The sequence below is a fragment of the Aspergillus heteromorphus genome (genome assembly GCF_003184545.1).
Source record: "Aspergillus heteromorphus CBS 117.55 chromosome Unknown BO70scaffold_31, whole genome shotgun sequence".
Classification (NCBI taxonomy): Eukaryota; Fungi; Ascomycota; class Eurotiomycetes; order Eurotiales; family Aspergillaceae; genus Aspergillus; species Aspergillus heteromorphus.
In genome coordinates this window covers 1-26,702 of record NW_020290436.1, presented here as the reverse complement: position 1 = coordinate 26,702, position 26,702 = coordinate 1, and the positions used below count along the sequence as shown (strand labels likewise).

The window sequence follows — 26,702 nt, the reverse complement described above, 5'->3', positions numbered from 1 at the left end:
TAAGAAATTAACTATAAAATACTATATATTTATTTAATAATAATAAAGATAGTCTATATTTATAAAATAGACTAATTCTTAAAAAATCAGTAGCTCCTTACAGAGAGATTAATATTTTATAGATATCGGAGAGATATAGAACTACTATCAATAATCTTATGACTCTCACAATCACTATAACATATCATCCCGATGACCTTTATCCTGATAGCTGGGTTATTCTATCACAATAAGTGAGATCACATTCACATGATTTATAGTCACATGACATTGAATTATATATATATTTATATATATCATTATTATTATAAATTATTATTAATCATTTTTAATTGTTAAAATATGTGTTTTAATTTTTATAGAGTGGGCGTTTTACTTCAAATGCGTGTTTTTCTTAAATAGTACATATTTTTCTGAAATGTCTGTTTGAATATATATTGATTTATATATATATATATGTTTAAAAATATGGTATATTATATATAAGTTTTCAATGTACATATAAGTGCTAAAACATGTTTATAAGAAAATTTCATAGAGATATAATAGATCTACAGTAGATATACCATATGTGGAACCCCCCCCCCCCCCCAGAACGGGTAGGTAGGTATAGAATTTTTTTTCTAGTACAGAGTAATACAGAGCATACCTTACTAGGGTGGTAGATACCAGGTACCAGGTACTGTAGGTAAGTACCTTATGTATCTACAGTAATTTACTGTTACCTTATCTATGTGGTGTCCCGTACGGAGTACGGAGTAGGTAGTAGTTATCATTATTGTGTTCTCCACCTCCCCGAAGTCGGCCCTCCTCTACTCTTCTCTCTCTCTTTTTTTTTTTTTTTCTGCCCTTCCCTTACTTGGGAGGAGGGGTTAACCGGGAACGCCAAGAAACAAAGAGTCACAACCCTGAGAAGCAGAGCCATAGTTCTTAACCCCATTGTAACCGTCAAGTCATTTACACTAACTATTTATCCACATCTTCCCCCCTCCTCAAGACTTCTACCTTTTTCCATTTGTTCCTTTGCAATGGCTACGACTTCCTTTGTGATCAGAACACCCTGCTCTTCCGCCAATATCGGGCCTGGATTCGACGTGATCGGCCTGGCATTGTCACTGCATCTGGAGCTCCATGTCACAATTGACACCTCTAAGTCATCGTCCCAAGAGCCGCTCAACTGTGTGATCACATATGACGACCAAAGCAACAGCACCGAGAAGATCAGCCTGGACCCGGAGGTGAACCTGATCACCCGCGTAGCACTATATGTACTTAGATGCCATGACCAGAGGGCATTCCCTGCTGAGACCCGTGTGCACATTGTAAATCCGATTCCTTTGGGCCGGGGTCTCGGTTCATCTGGCACTGCTGTCGTGGCCGGTGTAATGTTGGGAAATGAGGTAGGTCGCCTTGGACTCAGCAAGGATCGGTTATTGGATTATTGTTTGATGATCGGTGAGTCCCACATCCACCATGTCTTTCTATCCCGGGGTAAAAAATGATGCATGCAATTGATCCCCATCTCCTTTGCTGGCAATAGCTCACTCACTGTTCTCCAGAACGCCACCCCGACAATGTTGCTGCCTCACTTTTTGGAGGCTTTGTCGGCACCTACCTGAACGAACTCAAGCCCGAAGATGTAGCACGCAAGGAGATCCCTCTCAGCGAAGTTCTGCCTGCCCCGGCTGGTGGTATTGACACCGGCTTCAGGCCGCCAGAGCCACCTCTCGGAATTGGTCACTACAGGAAATTCCAATGGGCCAAGGAAATCAAGGCCATTGCCATCATCCCAGACTTTGTCGTGCCAACAGCCAATGCACGGAATGTTTTGCCTGCTTCATATTCCCGAGCGGACGTTGTAAGCTTGCCCTAGCTGTCGCCAAGTCCTGAGGTCTGGACGACATGATGAGGTGCGCCGGCTAATACTATTTTCTCCCCTCATAGGTCTTCAACCTCCAACGTGCTGCCTTGCTTCCTGCAGCATTGGGCAGTTCCCCGCCGGACCCAGATATGATCTATCTGGCCATGCAAGATAAAGTCCATCAACCCTACCGGAAAACTCTCATCCCTGGCCTGACGGAGACTCTCCAATCGATGAACCCGCGAACACAACCAGGACTCCTTGGGATTTGTCTGTCGGGTGCCGGGCCGACCATCTTGGCTCTAGCGACAGACCGATTCGAGGAGATTGCAGAGCGCATCATCTCTCGCTTTGCTTCCAATAACATCACCTGCCAGTGGAAGTTGCTTGAGCCTGCCCAAGAAGGTGCCACTGTGCAGTATTGAGAATCTTGTATACGTCTGATATATGTTGTTTTGAAATATGAGCATCCGGATAAACAAGGGGATGGAAACGAAACAACGCCAAGGATGACTGACCCTGCTGATGGCTACAGACCTCTCATAGACAAAAGCTCTGGAGGTTGATTCTCTTTTCAGTGAGGGTAATATGAAGGTGACCTCTAACAAGCTCTTTTCCATGACCTCAGTCATGGAAGCATAGAAAGATGTACCTACCTATATTAGTCATCAAAGTAACCTTCAAGACATGGCTTTCTATACACATACGCGAACAGGCTGAAAGCACGAGCATTTAGTAGAATGAAAGCCGACCTTGAAGCACTTGTATGCAATACATCATAGGCACTTGGCGCCGAGTTGCGTTGTACCGAGTAATCATAGGATGTACGGGTCTTCAGAGAGAGTTTAAGGTACGGGGGTGATTACTACGATTCGGTCGGGGTTTCATACTTACCTTACACTCCCCGGTAATAATACCCGTACAACCATCCTCTCGAGGCGGTGGAGATGCAACTGACCTGAGCTCTCTATCAGCCCAAGCCCCCTTCGAACAGTCGAACGGCGACTGGCCAGACCATACTCCAAACAACTCCCCACAGAGAATATATTTCCATCATGGACGGTCTATTGGTACCCATCCAGCATGCGTTGGAAGGGCAAATAGTAAGTTCTCCTCCTTTTGAGTTATAGCAATGGGCTGTGACTGCTGGAATGCGATTACAGCCACCTATGCATTTACACCTTTCGGATGGTAACCTCAGTCACCATCTAGGACTTCCATGGCCAACGCATTGCAGAACTGCTTTCTACCGTCCTTCTCGTTATCTCGGGGGTAAGGTCCTCCTGTGGTTGTCGTGATTTCATTCCGCTTGCTTACAATCACCGCTTCCAAAGGCCCTTGCTTTCCTTGTCGGATACATATTCCAAGACATCCACCTGACGCTTTGGGTTGGGTTGACGGGCACATTAGTAACCGGGTTAGCCGTGATTCCTCCTTGGCCTATGTACAATAAAACCCCCGAAGATTGGCTTGTCCCCATTACGGCGAGCGTGGAGGGTGCAGGGGTCGTGGTAGACGGGGTCAGGGTTGCGTGAGATACAGTCAGGGAAGTTGAAATTGTCATTTTGGTAACCTGAATCGATCACACATAACTTATTGCCTCGCATGTATGAACCCCAAGTTTACATGGAGTTGTTATGAAGCCGCTTCTGAGAACTGCTAAACGAACCAAAAACGCCATGAAGATCCCTCACTTCCGCTTCTATCATATGTGAAAAGCGTAAAACAACCACGACTTTCTCATGATCGAACCTGCAATCTTCGACCCACGTTTACCGGCCGTACTTCTGGAACTCCCAGTCTCTGTTATCAAGGGGACACACTTGGCGGGTTTTCAACCACCGCGAGATGCAGTGGAAATGGAATGCATGCTAAGGGCGGAGAAGAGAAGCACACTTTAGTAACTAAATCGGGGGTGGCTGACCAGGGGGGTAGACGTACGTTACAAATTCCCCAAGCAACCGTACACTCCTCTGTAGTGGACGATCCCTGGTTTGCCTGGCATTCGATGCCTAAAGATGTTAAAACCCCGTATGGCAATGGGGTATAAGGATAGGGCGTACATAGGTCCATGATGTGATTACGGCAAATCGCACAGTTGTCGACAACGATATCCCACGCCCACAAAGCCACCGCGTTCCACTAGATAGCGAGGTTAGATTAAGTAGTGCTCGAGCCGGGGGCACACGCTCCTTGTTAGTATACCTTTTTGACCTCGAACTTCTTCTTGCCATCACTCGCGCATTCGGAAGCCTTGGACGAGCCCTTCGCCTTTGCTGGGGCTCCAGAGCCAGCCTCTTTCATTTCAACGTCGGCCATTCTGCTGGTCGGTGTGTCTTCTCCCTTTGTTTTTTTGAGTCGGAGGAGGAAAAGGATGGCAAGATGGGATGTGCCTGGAGGAGGGGCACCCACTTAGACTGATTACGTAGGTTGAACTGAACAAACAGGTGAGGGTACGGAGTAGTACGGAGTATCTATCCCAGAAACAACTAGTTAGCTGATAGATAGCCCCAGTATGGTGTAGACGGAGAGGGGGGGCTCCCTGTGATGGAAAATGGACTTATTAACCTTGGCAAGAGAAGTATTCCGTGTCTTTGGAGGAAGATTTCACGGGAGGAGACACCTAGTACATGCTTTGGGTACCTTGAGTGAATAATCAATGAGGTACAGGTAGGTAGAGAGCTCAGTACGGAGTACTCCGTACTAACTCCGTACTAAAGGTGAGTTGGGACATTTGTTTTGTTCTGTTTGCAACCTAAGGTACGTACGTAGTAGTAACCGCCTACCTACTGTACCCAGCACCTAGGTACTAGTAGGTACCTTACTGCGTAGTACGTAACTGTATGTATAGACCAACCGTGACATTATTGCCAACAAGGGAAGGTCAAATCTATACCTCGTATACGACTACCTAGGTAGGTACTACTGATATTGCTTAGTAGTAGTCACAATAGCACCTACTAAAGTAGTTAAGAGTCATGTAGTACTAGTAGACCGGCTTTGCTCGCTGGCTGAGTCATCGCCGATCCCCGCTTGGGTTGCCCCAGCCTTCTTTCGCCCGCTCTTCCCAAGCCAGTCCCGCGACCGCTCTCTTTATTACGATTCCTACTAATACCTTACTACTTACTACCACACCTCGTCCGGCAATGCCCCTCAGCTTGCTTTGCTTCCCACGTCTTCATTTGCCTATCTAGATGCGAGCATGCCTAGGAGTCCTGGATTCTTGCTTTCACTGCGATACGTTTGATTCTGATAGTATATGAATTTTGCTACGTCTTCGCTAATCCCGACGTCCCTCGATCGCAGACCAACTGGTTGGGCCATCGGCTCTCACAGCGTCAGCACCTCACGACTGCGATATCGTATCTCCCCGACATCTAGCGCTCCGGTACAGGCTGCTGGGCAGTGCTTCGTACTACGGCCGACTTGTGACTGGCGTTCGAGTCGCCTTTATTCTTATTGTTTTCGTTCCTGATATCATCTCGATTCCATTTCAGCTTCTCTTCAAAGGCTGTCTATTTATTAAGCCTACTCATTCACAATGTCCTCTCAGTCTTCCACTCCTCCAACACCCAAAGGCCCGCGGAACAACAACCGGCGCAACTCAAAGAGAAACATGACCCCATCTACTCAGAAAGTTGCCATATTGGCAACCCCTCCATCATCACCGCCAAGAAACATGAGCCCTGGCGGGACCACCACCGATTCCTCAGTTAACGTCAACGGGTCGAAGAAGAAGCCTGGTCGGTCAAGTAAAAAGCCACGAGAGGTATCGAAAGCGTCCCCAGCTCCCAAGGGTCATCGCCACACGTCTTCGCAGCCAAGCAACATTGCCACACCTCAGGCGAAGGATAGCTCCCATTATGCAGGTCCGACTTTCCATGCATCCCCAGCGCCGTCGGCACTCCCGATCCCCAGTTTCTTCTCAAAGTCTCTACCTGAGTCAGACCTTGCCCCCGCTTTGGATCCCGAAAGTGACAATCTCGATGTCGAACCGGATCTTGAATATACACCCTCGAAACCGAAGTCGCGCCCCCAGGCGCAGGAAGAAGAACGTCAATCGACCCCATTGGACTTCCTTTTCAAAGCCGCAGTCGAGGCCAGGAATTTACAGAACCAGCGCAGTCCCGAATCGAACATTGGAATCCAGTCGCCGCAGACTGATTTTAAAACCCTTCAACACCGTAATAAGCCAAATGGCACTGCCGGTGAGCTGTTCCGCATGGAGATGGAAGATCCAGATTCATATAACTCTCGGATTGGGCCTTCTTTTGCCACCCCATATAAAGAGCGCATGAATGCATTACGTTCAGCCAGTTCGCCTTCGCCACCTATGATTGAGCTTGATGAGCAACAGAAAAGAGCCAAAACCGAAGCATTGAAAACTTTGTTACTCAATCCTCGTCCACAAAGGCCTTCATCGTCAATTGTCATTTCAGAGCAAGCCAACAGAGCTACGGAGCGACCAGCTGCAGACTCCAACGTACCCCACTTTGCAACGCCGTTGAGAACAACTTCGGGACCGCCAGCGCCTCTCTCTTACGGCATGTCGCGTGATCAGAAGCAATCATTCACTGGGAATGGATTCCATTTATCATCACCACCACACATACACTCGACTGCTTTTCAACAGTACCAGCCTCAGAACTCTCCGCTGAGACAAGAAATCCTCTCGCCGAAGGTCGAAAACTTACCGGGCGTTCCTGCAGAAGCGTACTACCCCCCAACCGCTATTTACGAACAGCCAAAATCTCCACCCAAGTATGCGCAGTATCCCTTGTATTACCCTCCTGTCCAGCACCAATCACCAGCTTCACGAAGTGTGTCAACGAGTACGAATGCCCAGGCCTACGACGCGAAAAAAATGGAGGATGATCTCCGAAGGATTTTGAAACTTGACGTCAACCCCGGGTTGCCAACGAGCGGCATCCAGAGCTCCTTCGCCTGACGCAAATTAACATGACGCTTCAGTATCCGTGGGGTTCTTTCTTTGTGCGCCTTTGTTTCAAAATATCGATCCACCACGACGGTTATTTCTGGCTGAACTGTGCTTGAGTGCACACCTCTGAAATTCGACTTAACCATCCGAAGCATGCCTGATTCCTATTGCGCTCTTTCAACATCCGTTTCAGATCCCCATATATCGCTTTCATTGCCCACACTCCTCATATCGTCAGATGACTAAATCGTCATCTTTGTACCTTCCCAAAGGTATCTTTCTGGTTTACTCCGCGGTTCCCTGTTGGTAGCGGCTATCGTTGTGGCCCACAGGGCTTATATATCCCTCTTGGGGTGTCCCTATACCTCTATTTGCATTGAACCCGGAGTCGGGCTGCCTTTTGAATATTACTTTCGGTGGTGTTGGTTTGGTGAATTATTTCGACGACTACAAAGATGCGCGGTGCCACTCGTTGATCCCTTCATTTATTTTCTCTCATCCTGCTTCGTGTCTACCCTCATTATTAACTTTCTACTCCTATCACCTCCAATTTCATCTGTTGCTTCTCAGTCCGCCTGACCAGTCTCTGTCTGACCAAGAATGTGGAACAATTACTGCTCTACTCTTAGTTAGACCGTATTTGGTGTCCTATATGGGAAACGTGAAGCTTAATCCGAGAGTGGTCGCTCCCAGTTCTCCCCATTCTTATGCAACCTGTATGTACGCTTCTTTGGAAGCCTTCCATCCTTTACTGTGCAATTGCCTGTCCCATATAATGGACCTCCATTAGGTGGCTACCAAACCCATTATTCTTCAGCTGGATGTCGCCCTCCCCCCCGTCTTCCCCCTTTTTTCCAAATTCTGTCTTCCTGGTTTCCCTTCCCCTTCCCCTTTTCGTTGATGCGCATGCGCACGAAAATATTTGTGATCGTGTCCAGTCGTAATATATTTGGCGAGAATATATCTCCACAGGTACCTGATATAAATACCAAGTATCTGGGCTATCAGGGACTCCTGGTACATTGTACCATCATCCTACATAGTGCCGCGGATTCTATTTAAACCACATCGTTCTCCCAATTGGTACCAGGGACCATCACCTACTCAGTACCCCCCCCGCCCCGCCCTGCTGCGTACCCGTAGTAAGTATGAATTGCAATGTCCATACAAGAGAGGGGGTATCTAGTATCCGGCAGGCCAACGGAGTCCAGAACCTGGAGGAATCAGTATACGGAGTAGGTAGTAGTCCTTGGTAGTGGCGGCAAGCCCAGCCCCAACGGCGAATGGGGAGTTCCCGAAGGGGTCCACCACCTCTCGCCCCCACTCTGTACTGCAAATTACGCAACTTACTAGGCTCGGGTGAGCTTCCAGGAGCTTCAGGAGAGGGGACGGAAGTTCATGCCTTCATGGAAGCAACCTCTAGCCTAGTACTATTGTTCTAGGGCCAGGGAGGGATACCCTACCCATCGAGCCACCAAGCCTGGCGAGTCCGGCGTTGGCGAAGTCCGGTAGATCTCGTCAATTTTTGGGTGTCGGCTGTTGTCATGCGCTCCGTCAGGAGCAAGAACCGGGTATCCAAATAATGGTCTTTCCATCGAACCAAAGCAAATGGCCTCGTGCCAGATAAGAAGCCACCGTGCAGTGTGGACTCTTGCAACAATGTTAGGGAAAGCGTGTTTTTAGAGTTAGTGTCAACATGGAACATCCGGAGTAAAAGTGGCTGTACGTACGGGGTACTGTACGTACCTCTTGAAGAATGTAGTACGGAGTACGGAGTACCTACCTACCTATATATATATAGTACGTATATAGGTACTTACCTGTACTTATATACTTACTGTATTTATATAGTACCTATATATCTAGGTATCTAAGTAGTACTAGGTAGGTAGGCACTTACAGGTGAGTAGGTACCTAGTAGTACTCCATATATATCTACTATGGAAATTTCATCCTGCATTACTAGGTACCCAGGTAGATATGTACCTGAGGCACAAAGAAAGTAAGGTGCTGTAGGTAGGTAGGTACTAATGATGTAATGATAATACACCGGAACCAGCCCGTACTGTAAGTGACGGAACGCAGGCCCCATCTTGTCACTGGTTCCGGGAGCCTGCCTTCCCAGGGGGTTGAGAAGGACAAATCGTGGATGCCAACGTCGCCCTGAAAAAAAAATAAAATAAAATAAAAATCAGGCAAAGGCCAAGGTAAGAATGAGAAAAAGAGAACAAAGAAAGAGGAAGGAAGAGGAAAGAAAAGAGAGCCCACGCCCTTTCTACACACGCTGCTGAATTGCTTGAGAGGAGAACAAGAGACGGCAGCAGCAGCAGCAGCAGCAGCAGCAGAGGAGGAATCCATCCTGACTTACCAAGCGCTAGAAATTATTGCACGGTGCTCGAATTCGAAGGACCAAAAAGGGAGCAAGCAAGTCGGTGGCAGCGGCCCAGTCGAACGCAGAAGGCCTGCTGCCCTAGGGGCCTTTACTTCTGTCCGTTTTCTTCATTTCCTCCCTCGAATCGGTCTCATTCCCCCCGTGTCCAACCCAACCCCATCGCATCGCTCCCTCTCTTTGGTACTGGCGCCATTCCGCATCTTCCTTTTCTCGGCCTCCTCCAGTCCCTCTCTCCCCTCCTCTCTCTCTCCTCTCCCTCCCTCTCCTCCCTCTCCCTCTCCCTCTCCCTCTCTCCCTCCCTCTCCCCTTCTTCCCTCCCTTCCTTCCTTTCCATCTACCCCCATCTTCTTGTATTCCTCTCCATCCGATCGCTTTCCTCCCCGCGGTTTCTCTCAGAAGCTCCCCAGCGGCTCGCCTACTCCATTCGCAGCCTTCCCGGTCTTTGTCCCTATTCCCGCGATACCGGGTCCCAGGCCTGGTTCCTCAATGCTCTTCATTGCATCCCCGTAAGAGAATCCCAGTTAAAAAGAGAAAAGAGAGAAAAAACAAACAACAACGACAACAACCCGAAAGAAGGACGGAAAGAACGGATCCCGGGCGCAGATTTAGTTCGTTCGCCTTCGAACATCATTTTATCTGGTCTAAATTTCCATCATGGCGAATGCGTGAGTATCTATCTCCCTTTGGCATAGTGACGCGGACACGTTTCCAAACTCATACCAGTGGCCGATTTCGCTGACTATCCGCAGCATCGGCTCAGCATGGCGGTCCTTCTGGCATACAATGACTTCTTATGATCGCCATGCATCCCACGACTCCCCATATCGCACGGGTCAACATGTGCCTCTTAGCCAAAGCCGACACGAGCCTCTCACATCCATTGCAACAAGCGCCATTGAATCTCGACCAGATCTGACTACCCCGTACGAGGATGACCAACCCAAAGGCTCGACAAGCTCGAATGGCTGGATCGGCTCTCCTACCGGCGCCGGCTCACCCAACCGCCCTTACTCCCCGGGTATGCGATCGCTATCATCTCAGAAGCGGCAATCCACCGACCCTGGAGCAGAAGGTACCGCCGAAATCCAGATGCAAAGTTTCCATGATGGCGCCCCCCCGCCTCCGCCGATAGCTCATTCGTGGAGGAAAATTGAGAGATGGTTGGAAAGTAATTATGAAGAGCTTCATGACAATCTGTGCGAGGGTTGTACTCAGAATGATATCAATGAACTGGAGCATGAGTTAGACTGCAGCCTGCCGCTAGAATTGCGGGAGTCCTTGATGATCCATGATGGCCAGGAGCGCCCAGGATTACCCACCGGGGTCATCTTTGGTTGCATGCTCCTGGACTGCGAAGAGATTGTTCAGGAGTGGAGAAATTGGCGGACAGTCAACGAGGAATTCCTCACCTCATCTATGATGGATCCTTCCTTCCCGAAGGGATCAACCAGCTCTTCATCTGCCGCGCCGCCTGCCCAGGGTACCAATCCCATGTGGAGACAAGATTTGCTCGAGCGACAGGACTCGCAGCCTCCTGGTGCTGTTCAGAAGGCGTATGCCCACCCTGCTTGGATCCCTATGGCACGCGACTGGGGCGGGAACCACATCGCCATTGACTTGGCTCCAGGGCCTGCCGGGAAATGGGGCCAAGTGATCATTTTTGGCCGGGATTACGATTGCAAATACGTCATTGCTCGGTCTTGGGCTGCCTTTCTCGCCGTGTTAGCCGATGATATCTGCAGCGGCAAAGTCTCCGTGGATGAAGAGACGAGTGAACTCAAACTTTTGGAGTTCAAGTCGCAAAACGTCGAACCTCCCTACCTGGAGATCCTGAGGTGGAGAACCGATCAAAAGTATGGCAGGAGAGCGCCTAGACGCAAGGGTCCGAGTGGCCTCGGTTTAAGCACCGGAAGTAAGTCTGGCAAGGAGTCACCCTATGGCAGTCCTACAACCAGTGAAGAGCGGGGAAGATCGCCGCACCGCTTTCCAAATCGCGGGTCTACTCAGAGTCCCAAGACTCAGTTTGGCATTTCAAGTCCTCTGGCTCGCGTCACGGAAGAGGCGCCGAGTCCCGTGCACACAGTTGTAGAGGCGACCGAACTACCCGAGCAGGTTTCTGAAGAACACGAGGAGGCGCCTCAGTCTGAAGACCTGATGGAGGTAGCAACTCCCCGGATTTCCGGGCAAGAGAACGATGGAATTTCCAAGAACGAGGAAGATCCGCAGGCGACGGAAACGGACAGAAAGCGTGAATCGAATCAAATGTCTTCGCCCGCCGGCTTGGACACTGAGGTCCTGGGCGAAATGAAAAATGTTGCGATCTAGACCTCGTTCTGAGCTTCAACATTTTCCCTGTTCCCCATTTCCTTCTCTTCATTTCGTCATTGTCATGAGCACCCTGCTTTCGCGTTCCTAATGAGGAGTTTTGTGATCTTGTCTCCTTTCAGTCAATGTGTACCAGGCGCAGTATGAAGTGGATGGATTTGTGTGAACCTTCTTCTGACCCACATGTATAAATTCCTAGCATTGCCATCCTCCGCGGTTCTAGTGGCCTCTTATTTTTCTTTCTCTCGTCCTCTAACTTCGAACGTCTCTTGTTTTGCCTTTTACTTGGGACCATCACTGCGATTTGTTTTCACACTGCTGTCTGTAACTTTATCTCAATGATGATGTGTTGATCATTCGTTTCAAGTTATTTCCAGCCTTGTCCTGGCAGTCACCGGCCAACTCCAGCTTAACTTACTCTGATTTAGGACTACTTCAGCCCACTGGTGCACTCCTTACTTGGTTTTTGATCCTAAGCCTACTGGTCTATTCTGTACAAATGCTAGATTTGATCCGCCATAGATGACCGCATCGACCTTGGCTTTGTCAATATTTTTGCATGAGACCAACTTCCTGTACCAACGGGCATCGAATAACAGCAAGTCGGATCCAGAGCCTCGCAGACAACACCTGAAGTTGAGGCGTTTCGTTGAATCATGTCTGGGAACAATTATAGTGCAGACAGTCTAGTGCCATCGCACACTAACTGCACCCATGTGCTGGATTTTCGATTTCAATTCAAAGGTCTTGTGTTCTATTCCAGCTTGGACGGACTCTTCAACCTCACGGCGCATCCCGTGGTTGAGAACGGGTTCGTGTTTGCGAAACCGCAAGACCGTAATGTCATAGCCGTTCGGTTCAATCCCAGTCGTCGTCGTCGTCGCTGTCTTTATAGTAGTTCCTGGCATTCCCACTCCGGATTGCTCGTCTCCCTTGAATTTGCCCTCGGCTGTCCCCACGGTCGCTATCTTCTTCCGACTCCGAGGCATCACCTCCACCCTCGAACTTTTCCTGGGCTAGAATTCCCTTCCAAATGAGCCTTTTCTCAAGAGTTGCGGTACTGAACCTGTCGGTCCCATCCCGTCCCCCGGATCCAAGGCCTTCGAACCCAGTAATGCGCTCGACCCCTACACCATCCTTGAAGCCGATCACGCAAGGAAGTACCCTGACCTTAAGCTTATCCACCACAAATGGAGTATCCCGCACATCCACCCGTGCAAACCGCACCTCGTAGTGCCGCACCGCCAACGCTCGAATGTGCTCATCCATGGTACCGCAGCGCGCGAAATCCGGGTGCGCAAAGTGAATCACACACCTGTGAGTATGGGTGGTGAAGTCCAAAAGGGCTTGGTCGCTTGTGAGGGTCGGATAGGGGGTGTCCTGGACAACGGCGGTCGTGGGTGCAGAAGTGTTGCGGGCTCTGCTATTTTGAGTTGAGGAAAATTCAGCATTCAGCTGCTCGATACGGTGCGCTCGATAGGCGGCATCATCTTCATTCTCCAGGGCCTCAAATAAGGCGTCGTCATCAGCACTGGTGTCGCCCCGGTCTCTTGCAGGGTGGTTGCCCTCGACGTCTCGGTCCATAGAAGTGAATGCGCTAGGCGGGAGCTGGGCGACGCGGCTCCTAGTCGACTGGCGCGTGTGCGAGACTGATTGGATTATGCCTTGCGATGGGAGATGAATGGCAAAAAGGGGGTTGGGGGGTTGGGGAGTTGAAAGGTAGGTAGAAGAAGAATTGAAATGCAATGCTGGGAAGAGAGACTGGAGGGGCAAGGGAAAGTGTACTCCGTGGGCCAGAAGGAAGTGGGCCAGAAGAGGAGTGGGCCAGAAGAGGAGTGGGGGGGGGAAGGGGGGTGAAACCAATGTTGAGGCCAGCCAAAACAGACACTCAACTCCAAAGTCACTCACTCTCACTGTATGATGAGTAGTAGTAACTAACAGCAATTTGGGAAGGCCGCTGAGGAACTTCTTTATATTGTAGTATTGAACACGGAGTACGGAGTACCACCTTAGGTAGTGAGTGCCAAGGGCGGTGAAGAGCAAAGGGCCGTAGTGGGTAGTTGCCACATGCGGTCATTAGTAGCCTAGATAACCTCGTCTCCTGTATCCTCACCTTCTAGTCTAGTTAGCAAGAATATCATCAGTTTACTAGTGATCTGTTATTTGCGAATAACCTTCAGTATCATCATCGGATGGCAAGCGCTGCCTTCCTGCAGCAACCATAGCATACGAAACATCCCCTACCGCCCGGATACACAACAGTAGCTACGATCTCACCAAGGATGGTAGGTACTGTACTGTATCCGTCATGTATGGTATATAACATGGAGCGTATCAAGGTTTTTTATTCTTGTTTATTTTTGAAAAGAAAAATAAAAAAAAAACTGAGTGGATTGCCGCTTCCGGAAGAGGCGGGCGTGCAGCCCGAGTTGAAAGCCTCTTCATTTCCAGCTCGTTCCCCCCATACATTATTATTATTATTATCGACTCTCTCTCTCTCTCTCCCTCCTCTCTCTCGGCCAGCCTCCCTGTCCTCCCCCCCCTCTCTCCTCACCCATCTTTTTCATCTTCTTTTTATGTGACCACTGCTTTATAGCCTGACCCTTTTGAAGCCTGAGGTTTTAATTCAGTCCTATCTTCTTTTCGACCCTTATTCGATCATACTTCAACTAGAGTCTGCAACTACAATCTACCTCTCCCCGTCCCATCTCGTGTTTCCCGCAACTTGTCACTCGTATCTGTGAACATCTTCATTCATTTCCTTTTTTGGATCTCTACAGTCTTCGCATACACGTCTATCACATCCAAGCAACATGGCGGAGGGCAAAAAGACAGATGATTATACGATCCAGATGGGCACGATAGACCAGGGGAATAAGAGTTTCGAGGCGCCGCCGCCGCCGCAGACTAGGAGTCCGCCGTCCGGCTCCATGTCCAACAGTCCTATTCTGCCCGTCCTGGCGTATTGCGGATCGTCGATTTTGATGACCGTTATGAACAAATATGTCCTGTCCGGCACCGATTTCAACCTCAACTTCTTCCTCCTCTGTATTCAGGTATGTTGGTGAATCTGGGAGCTTATGGGAGTCATTTGAGCAAAAGTTGACGAAGGCTGACCCACCGCTGGCTTCGCATTGCAGTCTCTCGTTTGCATTATTGCGATCCAGACCTGTAAAGCATGTGGGTTGATTACCTATCGCGATTTCAGCACGGATGAGGCTAGAAAGTGTAGGTTTTCCAAGCAAACTCTTTTCAACTTTGAGCCCTCGACTGATTTATCCTCGCCCATGACCAGGGTTCCCGATCACTCTCCTTTTGATCGGCATGATTTACACGGGCTCCAAGGCACTGCAGTTTCTCTCAATTCCTGTGTACACTATCTTCAAGAACCTGACCATCATCCTCATTGCTTACGGAGAGGTGCTGTGGTTCGGCGGTTCTGTCACCGGGCTAACATTGTTTTCATTCGGACTCATGGTTTTGAGCTCCATCGTTGCCGCATGGGCCGACATTAAGCACGCCGTCGAAAGCAGCACGGATGCGACCGCCAAGGTCTCTACTCTCAACGCCGGCTATATCTGGATGTTGATCAATTGTCTCTGCACGTCGTCGTACGTGTTGGGCATGCGCAAGAGAATTAAGTTGACCAATTTTAAGGACTTTGACAGTATGTATTCTGCCCCACATCGTCATGGTCTGGATTGATCACATTTGCTGATTTACTATCTATCTAGCGATGTTCTACAACAACCTTCTATCCATCCCCGTTCTCGTCGTGCTCTCCGGGTTTCTGGAAGATTGGTCGTCCGCGAATGTCAACCGCAACTTCCCTCCAACGGACCGCAATAGTATCATGTTTGCCATGATCCTCTCAGGCCTATCGTCCGTATTCATCTCCTACACCTCCGCTTGGTGCGTTCGCGTAACGTCATCCACTACCTACTCCATGGTGGGAGCCCTCAATAAGCTGCCCATCGCCATTTCGGGTCTTGTTTTCTTTGATGCCCCAGTTACCTTCCCCAGTGTTTCGGCCATTGTTGTGGGATTCGTCAGCGGTATCGTTTACGCCATTGCCAAGATCAAGCAAAACGCCAAGCCAAAGACCGGCGTCCTGCCTACCGCCAATCCCCCTGTCAGCGCCAGCAGCCAAAGTATGAGGGACTCGCTGCGATCCTAAGCGGAGTCGCTGGAAAGCAGCAAAATAGCCAGGTTCCATAGTGAATGACCGATTGGGCTTCGCGAGTCCACATCACCCAGCACGAGAAGTGTACCCGGTCCTGGCATTGTAACATGTGATCATTGTTTCCTTGTAGCCGTGGGTATCCCTATAGGCCTGCAAGGTCCGCCGCCAGCTCTAATCAAGCAGGTATTGTTGGTTCTGCATTCTATTACTCCATGTGGACCTACCTGCCCGAAAGGCCCTCCCTTGTTCGTCCTCGGCTTCATCGGCTTTGCTGTTCCGTGTGTACCGAGACCATGCTCTTTCCCATTTCTTTCGAGTCGCGCAGATGGCTTCTATCCCAAGTATCATCTAGTAATGTCGTGGGTTGGTCCGATTCGTTATCTTTCCTCGTGGAGACGTGCTCTGTCGTGTCCTCCATGCCGATGCCTGATAGTGGTTAGGGATCTACGGAAAGGAAGAAATTTCTTGGTATTCCAGCCTGTATATAAGAGGGGGTTCTTTATGTCTTTTAATACCTTCATAGAAAGCGTGCTTTGAATGTCAGCCCAGATTTGTGGGGATGTAGTTCATCGTAATGTCATGCAAGCTCAAAAGGCAAAAGTCATTTATCTGCTGTACTAGGTACGGAGGATCTACGGAGTACTCCGTACGTACTCCGTAATATCTACTCCGTACTTTGTAGGTATATATATACCGCCCACTCGACTCGCTGCTCTCATTGGAGAATACGACTTGGTACCGTCGGGTAATTCGTATAGTAGGTGGCTTAAGGTACCGTACAGTAGTACTTTGTACTCCGGTACGGAACGGAGTACTGAAAACATGCCTACTGACTTCCCCAAGTCTCTTTTCCCTTTCCTATCTCTCTCTCTTTCTCCCTCCCTGTCGCTCTCTGAAGCCACCGTCCCAGTGCCTCCTTCCCGGTGACCTCGGTCAGCCTGTTTCCCCCAGGCATCCTGCCCAGAGGTATCGAACCATGCCCAGATTCAAAAAAGGAGGCAAGGCGTCCGCAGCGGCGCCTCCCCCCAATCCGCATCCCAGGAAACACCGCAAAATGCATACATTTTCTAAGCTCTCGACCGCCACCCAGGGTCCTCATGGTCCGCCCGGCCACTCTGCCGCCAACAAGGACCGGAAGAAACCTCACCCGCAGCAGCGACGGCCCATTGTGCCCTTTGGGAGGAAGGACCGTATCCTCATGGTTGGGGAAGGTGAGTCGGCCGCTTCTGTTTTGTTTTTGTATTGCCGTCCTGCATGACCTCTTATGCTCGTTCCTGGTTGGTTTTTGGCGGCCGCGTCGAAGTGGGTTTGCTAGCTACGCATGATGTTCTCTCTTCGTCTACTCACGGGCATTGCCGGTGCCCTATGGAATCGAATGAGTGTACGTTCCGGGGGCTGTTTTGAACGCCGGGCGTGGGCTGTTGATATCTGGTGGATCTATATCTAGAGCACATGTGTTTACTAGTTCAAGGCTGCATTGGCCCTGTCCTGCACCCTTCGGTCTCATTTCAAGACATGAACACGCTACAACATCAGGGCAACGGCTTGCTATGTTGTATTAGGTTTTAACTAATCTTCTGTAGGTGATTTTTCCTTTGCTCGCTCATTGATCCTTCAACATCGCTGCAGACATGTCATGGCTACTTGCTACGACTCCAGAGAGGCGCTCTACAGCAAGTACCCAAAGGCTGAGCATAATATCTACGACATCCTTGAGCCCCCCCACAAGACAACGAACAGCGATGTTCTTGATATCAAGAGCCAGTTGTCCGAAGGACAGAACAGCAAATGCGATGTTGGCAAGCATGATGATGCACATGACTCTTATGAAAATCAGACACAGCATCGTGGACCAAAAGTACTTTATTCGGTCGACGCTCGGAAACTAGGGCTTCTAGCAGGCGGGGGGAAGGAGGTCCGCATAGGCTTTCCACGCCGGGAGCGTAAACGTCCTGCATGGCAGGAGGCAAAGGATGACGCTCCATCTTCTGTACCTAAGGGCGGACCCTGGGACGTAGTCTGCTTTAACTTCCCTCACGTGGGCGGCCTCTCAACGGACGTCAATCGGCAGGTGCGTGCCAATCAAGAACTCTTAGTAGCCTTCTTCAAAGCGTGCGTGCCCTTATTGTCGCATGCACCTAAATCTACAGCTGGTGAATATGAGGATGATTGGAGTGACTGGGAGGACTCCGAATCTGAATCTGATGACGATGATCAAACCGATGAGGGTAACCGTAACCCCTTGCGATCAGCAAATACTACCGGTAGAGCGACGTGCCAACATAGGGTCGAAGCCGGTCAGATTCTAGTGACAATGTTCGAGGGGGAGCCATATACCCTGTGGAATATCAAGGACCTTGCACGGCATGCCGGCCTGCGAGTGGTCACCAGTTTTAGGTTTCCATGGGCTTGCTATAACGAGTACTCTCACGCACGTACCCTCGGCGATATTGAAGGGAGAAATGGAGGGAAAGGTGGCTGGCGAGGCGAAGATAGGGACGCGAGAATGTTCGTATTTGAGGTTAAGCAGGAGGATCATCCAGGACCCAGGAGAGACGCGATAGTCCACAAACCCCAGCCTAATGCGAGAAAAAAGAGGCTCAGAGACGCGTCCGATAGTGACGATAGTGAATAGAAACCATGGGCCAAATTATCCTTTCCAGGATTTCGGCCCATAATGCATTCCAACATGAATTAGAGTATTAAGGGGAGAAATTGGCCGTCGATCTTTGTGGGCGTCCATAGCTACATAATATAAACCTTTTTCATTTCACTCTCGTCAAAAATTTCGCCGGTTGTAGGATCCTTTACTTTGCCTGCCTCAACGCACCCGACCTTCTTGCTCATTTCTAGCAGCCGATGTTGACCATATATCCTGCCATTTGGCAAGACAATGGGGTCACTCTCGACGTAGCTTTTCGTGTGATGGGCATACGGCATATTGCGAGCAAGCTCATTCAGTTCAGTTGAACAGATCGGACAAACAGAAGTCGTCGTGGATAACGAGTTGGAACTGGAGGATGTATAGGCTGAATGGCAGGAAGGTGTCTTGAGAGCCGACAATCCTGCGGACAGGGCAATGTGTAGCAAGGGGCGGGATGACAATGATAGGAGCTCATGATGAGTGCGAACAAATAGAGCCGAAAGATATGTCCATCTGTCGAGAGCGTACATGGACTACACCTCCAGTTAGTCGCAATTTTCACATATCGGGAATCTTCCCCATATTACCTTGTAGGGTTCGGCTTTGGTATCAGGGAGGAAGGCGAGGAGCCCTGCAGCTCGATGGATTTCCAAAGACTGTGTCTCAATATAAGGAGCAAGATATTTTTTGGCATGGATCATTGCATCAGTAAATTTCTCCTTGTTTCCCGCTCTGACCATCTCGATGTACTGCTGCAATCGTAATTCGAATTCTAGGTTATACTATGTGCGAGATGTCAGGCTTCGAAGTTGGAAAAGGAAACCCAATGACAGCGATAGAATTGTAAACAGACCTGGCTCCTCTTTAACGCTGCTTTATTTTCACCACACCATTGCAAGGCATCTTTTGTCTCCCCGCAGCGAAGACTTTCTGCAATCCGCTGGCATTGCACAAAGACATTAAGATCCACGAGATCATCAATTCCGTTCTCACTAGCTAATTGCTGGGCACTCTCTGTATATCCTGAACGAAGCATATGGTCTACTATGAGCCTATCCAGGCGGACTCTCGACCACTGGTCATATTTAACGTCGGCCAGGCTAGGAATCTGGTGAAGCCTTTCCAAGTGCTGGATGCGCTTTCGAGATTGCTCTTGGATCTTCTTCTCCTCCTGATGCAGGTTCGCCATTTTCCGCTTCAGACCTTGCATCCTAGAAATCATGGCGGCGAGAACGGCAAGAGCTTGCTCGGGCGTTTGATCATTCGACAGAGAGGCATTGGCGGTCTCTTTAAGCGAGGGGAGGACATATTCCTTCTCTCGCTCGACAAGCCGCTGAACGGACTTGAAATTTCGTCGTGCAAGCTCGTGTGGCAATCGAAGGAGAGGTTGGTCCTGCAAGAAACATGGTAGGTCAATCTCCAGACTCGACTGTACGTTGGGAGGGTGAGGGGAGAGGAGAGGCAAGCGAGTGGATTACCAAGAGCAGATGGTTCTCCGCATTCAAACGGGTGGATGTAAGTTCCGCAGCCATAGCGATGCAGGGGGATGGATGGTGGTCGGCAGCCAGAGGCTTCTTACGGAATGAATGAATTGTAGAAGAGCCGAAATGGCTGCCTTGCTCAGTGCTTGCTGTGTACTCCGTGGAACAGATGGCACGGCCTGAAGTCGTGCGTGTGAAGACACCGCCCGCGTCACGGGCCCCAAGGTCACGGGGCGCAGCACCCCTACGCAACTTAAAGTACAGAGTATCTAGGCAGTACAGGCAGATACTCGAACTCAATTGAAAAAAAGGAATGAAGGAAAAAAATTAGAGATTGAAACAACAAACTTCCGACAGCCAAAACCACGACAAACATTTGTTTAGTAAAATTGATTCCCTTTTCAAATCCCAGACTCCGACACAAAGAAACAAGTATGTTACAGGAACCATACCCAGGCGACGCACCGACAAGCGGAGGCAGAAGAAAGAAGATGCAGTACGGAGTAGCAGTGTGGCCAAGGAAGGATTCCCGGTCTGAGGTAGGCAGGGGCCTCTCCGAATGTGCTTAATCACTATCATCACTTTCGTCCTTCTCCTGCTTGGACTTCCTCCGCTCCTTCTTCTCCTTCTTCTCCTTCTTCTTGCGCTTACGTTCGGCTCGTTCCTCGGGTGTTTCGCCCTCATGGCGCTTGCGCTTCTTCTTTTCGTCATCATTGGAGTCGTCCACCTCCATTTTGGTCTCCGGCGATGATGGCACTTCGGTAGGCTTGGCAGGAGTAGCGGCGGTAGGCTTGGCAGGAGTAGCGGCGGTAGTCTCTTCGCTAGCAGGCTCAGCTCCTGCTTGGGTAGCTTCTTCGGGTGCGTTGTAGTCTTTGTAGTCATTCTTCCATTTGGAGGGAGTGGCCTCATTAGTCCGACCATATTTCTGCAATAAATGTCAGCCGAACAAGCACACCAATGACCATTGAATACGGCGGGAAACATACGTCCAACTTTCCCGCGGACTTGAGCTTTTTCTTCTCCAAAGCCACAGGTCCCAAGCCCCAACGGCGAGGGTACAGGTCGCGCTCCATGATACAACGCTTTACCTTGGCGACAACGCCATGATCACAGGTAGACAGCTCAACGGTTGACATTTGAGCAATACCAATCGCAATGGCCTCACCCTTGGTAGTCATGAGCACGACCTCCTCGTTGACCTCGATACCCGCCTCTGCATCATAGTCAGCAACCACCCTGGATGATGGGCAGATGACATCTTACCGAAGCGTAAAAGTCCAGGAACCATGAGTTTAGCGCCGTAACAGACTGCATTAACAGCACTGTCCTTGACCACAATACGTTTGTAGGTCGTAAGGAGAGTCTCCAACGGCCTGATGACTTTCCTCAGGTAAGACTCGTCCCGCTGGTTGTCGTACATCCATTGCGCATCCAGCACGTCGTGCAAGGTAACCATCCCGCTATTCTCATCCATAGCACCGCTTCTAACACGGCGGAGTTCTTGCATGTGTGCACCGACACCGAGCAAGAGTCCCAGGTGAACACAGAGCGTTCTGATGTAGGTTCCAGCTTCACAGCTGACCCAGAAAACACCGAGATGCCTCTCATTGTCAAACTCGTAAAGTTTACTCTCGTGAATTGTTCGAATTCGAAGTTGGCGTTTGACGGCAGAGATCAGTGGCGGCCGCTGGAAAAGAGCACCGGTCAATGTCTCAAGGGCCCGCTTGAATTGGGCCTCCCCGCCGGGAATCTTATCGTGGAGGCGAATCACACAGACATATTCTTTTCCGGCACCCTGTTGCGACTTGACCAAGCGGGTGGCGCGGTCAATGCAGACGATCAAGCAGCCAGTGACCTTGGGGTCAAGGGTTCCACTGTGGCCGGTCTTCTCCGCCCTTTTAAAGAAAAGAGTCTCAGTAACATCTATATAGTAAGAAATAAGTAGATATTACCTGAGAATCCTCTTCATCCAAGCAACGACCTCATGGCTCGAGGGGTTCGAAGGCTTGTCAAGGTTGATAACACCAGAGTTGATGTACGACTTCAGGTCACGCTTGAGAGGCGAGGAACCCGCAGGGATGGGTGTGAAGTGCCCAGTCCTGACAAGGACTAAGATATGAAAAAGAATCAGCACCAGCTACATTGATCTGAGATATAACCTCAAAGTGAACGTACGCTTGTCATAATTTTTGAGAAGAAGCGGCCACTCCGACGTATCGATGTTAGAGGCACTTGCCTCGGGCTTGATTGTGTAATCCATCTCCTCCTTAGCCACAGCGACCGCCATTTTGCACAGGCTGGCTTGAAGGGTGCAGAGATAGGCAGGTGAGTACACGCGTTGACAAAAGGCGCAAGAAAAATTGCACTCTCCGAGCTAAAGTTTTGTTCCCGCGCTAGCGAGGAAGAAAGCCTGGGAAATTTTCAAGTGCGGCGAAAGACGGCTCCTTCAACTAATCGGGTTTAGTACAGCAGCCTTTACCCACTGAGCCAGGATCACGTGACTTTGGTGAAATTATTCCTCGGATACGGTGTACCCAGGTACTAGTATACACCAAGGTACTGAGTACTGTATCAATATTTTAACAAGGCATACTGTAAGTATTAGAGACCTTCTGCAACAGCCATTTATTATTAATATTTTAATTCAAAATCGGGTATAGCGGCCCGCCCCTAGTAATCAGCTATGAAGTTATTTGAAAAATATTTATTTTACCGCCTCAGCAGGCAGAAAACATTCTACTTGAAATTACTGCAGTATTATAAGAATAGTAATTCTTATAATCCTTGTGATATACTATAATATAAGGAATATTTACACTGCAGAGACAGTTTCTTATAAAATAATTATATTAATATAATATATAATTTACAGAATTCTTATAGATATAGTTATTTATAAAAAGAATTAGATAAAAAACTAGTAATAATATTTTAAATAATATAAATATTATCTTAATTTTATAATAAATATTTTTTTTATATTATCTTAATATATACTCTTATAATCTTATTATTTAAAATTTATAAAATAATCTATTAAAATTATATAATTATATTTATATAAAATATTAAATATTATATTTAGAGTGGATTTTGGTTGAAAAACAGATTAAAAACCAAGCTTTTAAAATCTATATTTAAATAAATATTTTACTATATATTAATATTTTTAAAATATAATTAAATTTAAATCTTATTTATATTGATATTTTATATTTTAAATATAGTCTAATATAACTAGATTATATTTAATATATAATTAATCAGTTTTACAATATTTTAATTAGTTAATTTTTAACTATTAAGTAATATAATATATTAATAATATATTAGATAATAAAAATATATATATAATATAGATTTTATATTTAATAATATAAATTATAATATATAAAATTATATAAAAATTTATATAATATTTTATCTTTATATTTATATCTATATTTTTTAATAGTTTTGCTTAAAATGGTTAACTGTTAGGTTGAAAAAATCCACTCTAATTATATTTATAAAAATTCTTTTAGTCTTCTAAAAGCTAATTATAAAATTATTATTAAAAAAATAATTAAAATAAATATAATTTTATTATTTTTTAAAAAATTTTATAAATAATTAAATATATTTTAATAAATTATAGAATTAGAGCAGAGACTTAAAATGTTTATAAATAATAAAAAAACTTATAAATCTTTAAATAATTTTAATATTTTATTTATAAAATTAAAGAAGATTAATATATATATATATATTTTTTATAAAATAATAAATATTATAATGTTTATAAATTATAATTATATTATTTTCTAATTATTTATTATTTAATATGAGTCTATTATAGAAATTAATAATTAAAATATAAATTAATAAATATAAATTATAATAATCTATCTAGATTATATATTTAATAATTTATAAAAAATAAAATTATAAAGCTTTTTTAAGAAAAGAATTAAATAAATCTTTATAAATTTTTTAAGATATAATTAAATAATCTAAAAAATTATAAATAAAAAATATAATTATAAAATTGAAAAATAATCTTTTATAAAAAAAAGTTTTTTATATATTAATAATATTAATAAAAGATAAAAACAAAGCTAGATTATAAAATATAAAAATTAAATATTATATAATTATATTTATTTTTTAAATTATTTTTATAAAATATTAAATAAAAAATCTATAAATAGCTAGAATCTAGATTCTTTTATTATTAAATAAGATTTAATTATATTATTTATAAAACTAAGATTAAGTATTGATTAATAAAATAAAAAAATTATTTATTTATAAAAAAGATTATTATTATTTATAAATTAAATAAAATAATCTAATAGCTAGAATTATTATAAGAAATTTTTATATAAAAATATTATATAACTAAATATATTAAAAATATTTATGTTATAAGATTTTATATCAGTATTCACAGAAATAATAAAATATTTTAATTATAAAAAATAAAATTATATAATAAAAAATTATTACTAATATAAAAATAAAAATTCTAAAAAATAATTTATAATTTAAATAAATTATAAAAAATTAATAAATATATTTTTTATAATATATTTTATTTTAAGATTATAAAAATAATTACTTATATAAAATAAGACTAATCTATTTAAAAAAATAATATTTTAATTAATATAAATATAAAAATAAATCTAATATTTATAATATTAATAAAAATTATAAAATAATTAATAATATTTATAAAGATTTTTATAAGATTATTAAATAATAATTATATTTAATTAGAAAAAACTATAATATTTAAAATAAATCTTATAAATATAAAAAATAATTATAAGATTTATAAAAAGATTATTATTATAATATCTAATATAAAAAAGATTATATTAAATATATTATAAATCTAGATAAAGATTTTTATTACAGAGTTTAATTAGAGTGGATTTTGGTTGAAAAACAGGTTAAAAACCAAGCTTTTAAAATCTATATTTAAATAAATATTTTACTATATATTAATATTTTTAAAATATAATTAAACTTAAGTCTTATTTATATTTATATTTTATATTTTTAGTATAGTCTAGTATAATTAAATTATATTTAATATATAATTAATCAGTTTTAGAATATTTTAATTAATTAATTTTTAATTATTAAATAATATAATATATTAATAATATATTAGATAATAAAAATATATATATAATATAAATTTTATATTTAATAATATAAATTATAATATATAAAATTATATAGAGATTTATATAATATTTTATCTTTATATTTATATCTGTATTTTTTAACTGTTTTGCTTAAAACAGTTAATCATCAGGTTAAAAAAATCCACTCTAAGTTTAATTAATATTATTTAAAATTTTATAAAAAATAATAAATTAAAATATAATATATTATTAAAATAAAGCTTTTTATAAAAAAAATAAAAATTAAATAATTATAAGTTATAATAATTAGATTTATTTATAAAGAAATAAATCTAAAAATATTTTTAACATAATTTTATAAATTTAAAATAATATTTATAAAAAATAAAATAATAAATTATTTATCTTTATAATTGAATATTAATCTAAAGATTAATCTAAAAGAAGATTATAAATTACAAATAAAATTAATTTATAAAATATTATTTATAAAATAAAAAATACTCTGAAAATATTTATAAGAATATTTTATATATAAATAAATTTAATATTTAGAATTATTTATCAGAATATTAATTCTCTTTATAAAAAAAATAAAAGCTTATAAATATATATTAATTATTATAAATTAAATAAATAAATTATTAAAAATAAATATTTATTATTATAAATTAATAGTTATATTAATTAGCTTATAAAAATATTATAATTTATATAATTTAATTTTTATAAAATTTATTATAAAATAAGAATTATAGCAGGCTATAAATAAAAAGCAATTTTTTAAATAAAATATAATTTATTTAAATATTTAATTATATTATTTAAATTAATTAATATATCTATAAGACTTTAAGATTTTATAAATCTTTTATTTATAAAGTACTTAAATAATTTTATAATTATTTATTTTAATAATATTATAATATATTTGTAAGATCTAAAGATATATAAGAAATAAATTTATAAAATTATATAAATCTTAGTTAAAATAGATTTATATATAAAGCTAAATAAATATTACTTTATATAAATAAAGATTAATTTTCTTAATTTTATTATTAAATCTAAAAATATATAGATAAAATTAGAATAGATTATAATAATTTATAAATAATAAGAATTATAAAATATAAAGAATATATTATAATTTATAAAATTTATATATTAATATTAATAATTTATTTAAAAATATTTATAAATAATAATCTTACTTAGAGTGGCTAACAGCCAGATCAGATCAGATTAATTAAAATTTTTATATCTAACTGCCAGATTATAATTAGATTAAGAAAATTTTTATATTTAATTATAATATAACTAAAAATCAGATAGTTAATTATTTTAATTATTCTTAATATTAAGATTTATCTGCTATATCTTTTTAAGCTTTAGTATAATTAAAATATACTTAGATTAAATAATTATTAATCTAATTATTTTTATTATTATCTAAAATATATAAAAAGAAGCTTTTTAAATTAAAAAAATATAATTAAAAAGAAATTAATATCTTTTTTATTATTATTTATTAAAAATAATAAGAAAATTCTAGTTATATTAATAAAATTCAGCTTTTTATAAAATTATTATTTTTATAATAAAAAATATATATAAAAATATATAATTACTGCTTTATTTTAGCTATATATTTTAATTATATTATAAAATACTAGAAAAATTATATATTAATTATTAATTAAAATACTAAAAATAAATATACTACTTCTATTTTATTA

The 26,702-nt window shown here is 43.3% G+C and overlaps 11 protein-coding genes across 11 annotated transcripts; 6 read left to right on the top strand and 5 right to left on the bottom strand.

Annotated features, from left to right (window-relative positions):
- The first annotated feature begins 860 nt into the window (after positions 1–860).
- BO70DRAFT_365458 (homoserine kinase) lies at positions 861–2,613 on the top strand. Its single transcript, XM_025544072.1, has 3 exons — positions 861–1,455; positions 1,560–1,858; positions 1,945–2,613. The coding sequence occupies exons 1-3, from the start codon at positions 1,029–1,031 to the stop codon at positions 2,284–2,286; spliced, it is 1,068 nt and encodes a 355-aa protein (XP_025395766.1). The 5' UTR covers positions 861–1,028; the 3' UTR covers positions 2,287–2,613.
- A 303-nt stretch (positions 2,614–2,916) lies between these two features.
- Positions 2,917–3,390, top strand: BO70DRAFT_259462 (signal peptidase complex subunit 1; the record flags this gene model as incomplete). The annotated part of the gene is made up of 3 exons (XM_025538898.1): positions 2,917–2,964; positions 3,074–3,133; positions 3,196–3,390. Coding segments are annotated over 3 exons (303 nt in total), but the record flags the coding sequence as incomplete, so codon positions are not given.
- Positions 3,207–4,216, bottom strand: BO70DRAFT_365456 (SCF ubiquitin ligase complex subunit HRT1). The gene is made up of 4 exons (XM_025544071.1): positions 4,067–4,216; positions 3,925–4,003; positions 3,803–3,873; positions 3,207–3,732 (listed from the first exon to the last, which is right to left on the bottom strand). The coding sequence occupies exons 1-4, from the start codon at positions 4,178–4,180 to the stop codon at positions 3,634–3,636; spliced, it is 363 nt and encodes a 120-aa protein (XP_025395764.1). The 5' UTR covers positions 4,181–4,216; the 3' UTR covers positions 3,207–3,633.
- Positions 4,217–5,237: 1,021 nt separating this feature from the next.
- BO70DRAFT_139602 (proline-rich nuclear receptor coactivator motif-containing protein) lies at positions 5,238–7,211 on the top strand. Its single transcript, XM_025538125.1, has one exon. It carries the CDS (start codon positions 5,403–5,405, stop codon positions 6,807–6,809), a length of 1,407 nt encoding a protein of 468 aa, XP_025395763.1. The 5' UTR covers positions 5,238–5,402; the 3' UTR covers positions 6,810–7,211.
- A 1,019-nt stretch (positions 7,212–8,230) lies between these two features.
- On the bottom strand, positions 8,231–9,441 carry BO70DRAFT_416019 (uncharacterized protein; the record flags this gene model as incomplete). The annotated part of the gene is made up of 7 exons (XM_025547387.1): positions 9,084–9,441; positions 8,867–8,963; positions 8,787–8,810; positions 8,701–8,714; positions 8,639–8,662; positions 8,547–8,587; positions 8,231–8,450 (listed from the first exon to the last, which is right to left on the bottom strand). Exons 1-7 carry the CDS (start codon positions 9,156–9,158, stop codon positions 8,231–8,233), a joined length of 495 nt encoding a protein of 164 aa, XP_025395762.1. The 5' UTR covers positions 9,159–9,441.
- Positions 9,442–9,691: 250 nt separating this feature from the next.
- On the top strand, positions 9,692–11,576 carry BO70DRAFT_139589 (cell wall assembly and cell proliferation coordinating protein). Its single transcript, XM_025538124.1, has 2 exons — positions 9,692–9,857; positions 9,942–11,576. Exons 1-2 carry the CDS (start codon positions 9,847–9,849, stop codon positions 11,515–11,517), a joined length of 1,587 nt encoding a protein of 528 aa, XP_025395761.1. The 5' UTR covers positions 9,692–9,846; the 3' UTR covers positions 11,518–11,576.
- A 357-nt stretch (positions 11,577–11,933) lies between these two features.
- On the bottom strand, positions 11,934–13,473 carry BO70DRAFT_365453 (thioredoxin domain-containing protein). The gene has a single exon (XM_025544070.1). It carries the CDS (start codon positions 13,099–13,101, stop codon positions 12,376–12,378), a length of 726 nt encoding a protein of 241 aa, XP_025395760.1. The 5' UTR covers positions 13,102–13,473; the 3' UTR covers positions 11,934–12,375.
- A 751-nt stretch (positions 13,474–14,224) lies between these two features.
- On the top strand, positions 14,225–15,730 carry gmtA (GDP-mannose transporter). Its single transcript, XM_025538123.1, has 4 exons — positions 14,225–14,573; positions 14,658–14,745; positions 14,813–15,184; positions 15,252–15,730. The coding sequence occupies exons 1-4, from the start codon at positions 14,331–14,333 to the stop codon at positions 15,692–15,694; spliced, it is 1,146 nt and encodes a 381-aa protein (XP_025395759.1). The 5' UTR covers positions 14,225–14,330; the 3' UTR covers positions 15,695–15,730.
- A 544-nt stretch (positions 15,731–16,274) lies between these two features.
- On the top strand, positions 16,275–18,392 carry BO70DRAFT_382296 (25S rRNA (uracil2634-N3)-methyltransferase; the record flags this gene model as incomplete). Its single annotated transcript, XM_025545529.1, has 4 exons — positions 16,275–16,346; positions 16,383–16,457; positions 16,611–16,911; positions 17,284–18,392. 4 exons carry the CDS (start codon positions 16,275–16,277, stop codon positions 18,333–18,335), a joined length of 1,500 nt encoding a protein of 499 aa, XP_025395758.1. The 3' UTR covers positions 18,336–18,392.
- Positions 18,096–19,876, bottom strand: BO70DRAFT_432205 (FYV10 family protein; the record flags this gene model as incomplete). The annotated part of the gene is made up of 4 exons (XM_025548300.1): positions 18,096–18,877; positions 18,932–19,126; positions 19,198–19,773; positions 19,823–19,876. 4 exons carry the CDS (start codon positions 19,874–19,876, stop codon positions 18,446–18,448), a joined length of 1,257 nt encoding a protein of 418 aa, XP_025395757.1. The 3' UTR covers positions 18,096–18,445.
- A 97-nt stretch (positions 19,877–19,973) lies between these two features.
- On the bottom strand, positions 19,974–22,216 carry cbf5 (pseudouridine synthase CBF5). Its single transcript, XM_025540535.1, has 5 exons — positions 22,001–22,216; positions 21,778–21,934; positions 21,089–21,720; positions 20,812–21,038; positions 19,974–20,750 (listed from the first exon to the last, which is right to left on the bottom strand). The coding sequence occupies exons 1-5, from the start codon at positions 22,110–22,112 to the stop codon at positions 20,391–20,393; spliced, it is 1,488 nt and encodes a 495-aa protein (XP_025395756.1). The 5' UTR covers positions 22,113–22,216; the 3' UTR covers positions 19,974–20,390.
- Positions 22,217–26,702: the final 4,486 nt, after the last annotated feature.

Coding starts and splice junctions, on each gene's coding strand:
- gmtA (XM_025538123.1), top strand. CDS start 14,331: ATGGCGGAGGGCAAAAAGACAGATGATTATACGATCCAGATGGGCACG. Junction 14,746..14,812: donor CACGGATGAGGCTAGAAAGT/GTAGGTTTTCCA, acceptor GCCCATGACCAG/GGTTCCCGATCACTCTCCTT. Junction 15,185..15,251: donor CAATTTTAAGGACTTTGACA/GTATGTATTCTG, acceptor CTATCTATCTAG/CGATGTTCTACAACAACCTT.
- BO70DRAFT_365456 (XM_025544071.1), bottom strand. CDS start 4,180: ATGGCCGACGTTGAAATGAAAGAGGCTGGCTCTGGAGCCCCAGCAAAG. Junction 4,004..4,066: donor AGAAGTTCGAGGTCAAAAAG/GTATACTAACAA, acceptor CTCGCTATCTAG/TGGAACGCGGTGGCTTTGTG. Junction 3,733..3,802: donor TTGCTTGGGGAATTTGTAAC/GTACGTCTACCC, acceptor CTCCGCCCTTAG/CATGCATTCCATTTCCACTG.
- cbf5 (XM_025540535.1), bottom strand. CDS start 22,112: ATGGCGGTCGCTGTGGCTAAGGAGGAGATGGATTACACAATCAAGCCC. Junction 21,935..22,000: donor TCTCAAAAATTATGACAAGC/GTACGTTCACTT, acceptor TTCATATCTTAG/TCCTTGTCAGGACTGGGCAC. Junction 20,751..20,811: donor AGTCCGCGGGAAAGTTGGAC/GTATGTTTCCCG, acceptor CATTTATTGCAG/AAATATGGTCGGACTAATGA.
- BO70DRAFT_365453 (XM_025544070.1), bottom strand. CDS start 13,101: ATGGACCGAGACGTCGAGGGCAACCACCCTGCAAGAGACCGGGGCGAC.
- BO70DRAFT_365458 (XM_025544072.1), top strand. CDS start 1,029: ATGGCTACGACTTCCTTTGTGATCAGAACACCCTGCTCTTCCGCCAAT. Junction 1,456..1,559: donor GGATTATTGTTTGATGATCG/GTGAGTCCCACA, acceptor ACTGTTCTCCAG/AACGCCACCCCGACAATGTT. Junction 1,859..1,944: donor CATATTCCCGAGCGGACGTT/GTAAGCTTGCCC, acceptor CTCCCCTCATAG/GTCTTCAACCTCCAACGTGC.
- BO70DRAFT_139602 (XM_025538125.1), top strand. CDS start 5,403: ATGTCCTCTCAGTCTTCCACTCCTCCAACACCCAAAGGCCCGCGGAAC.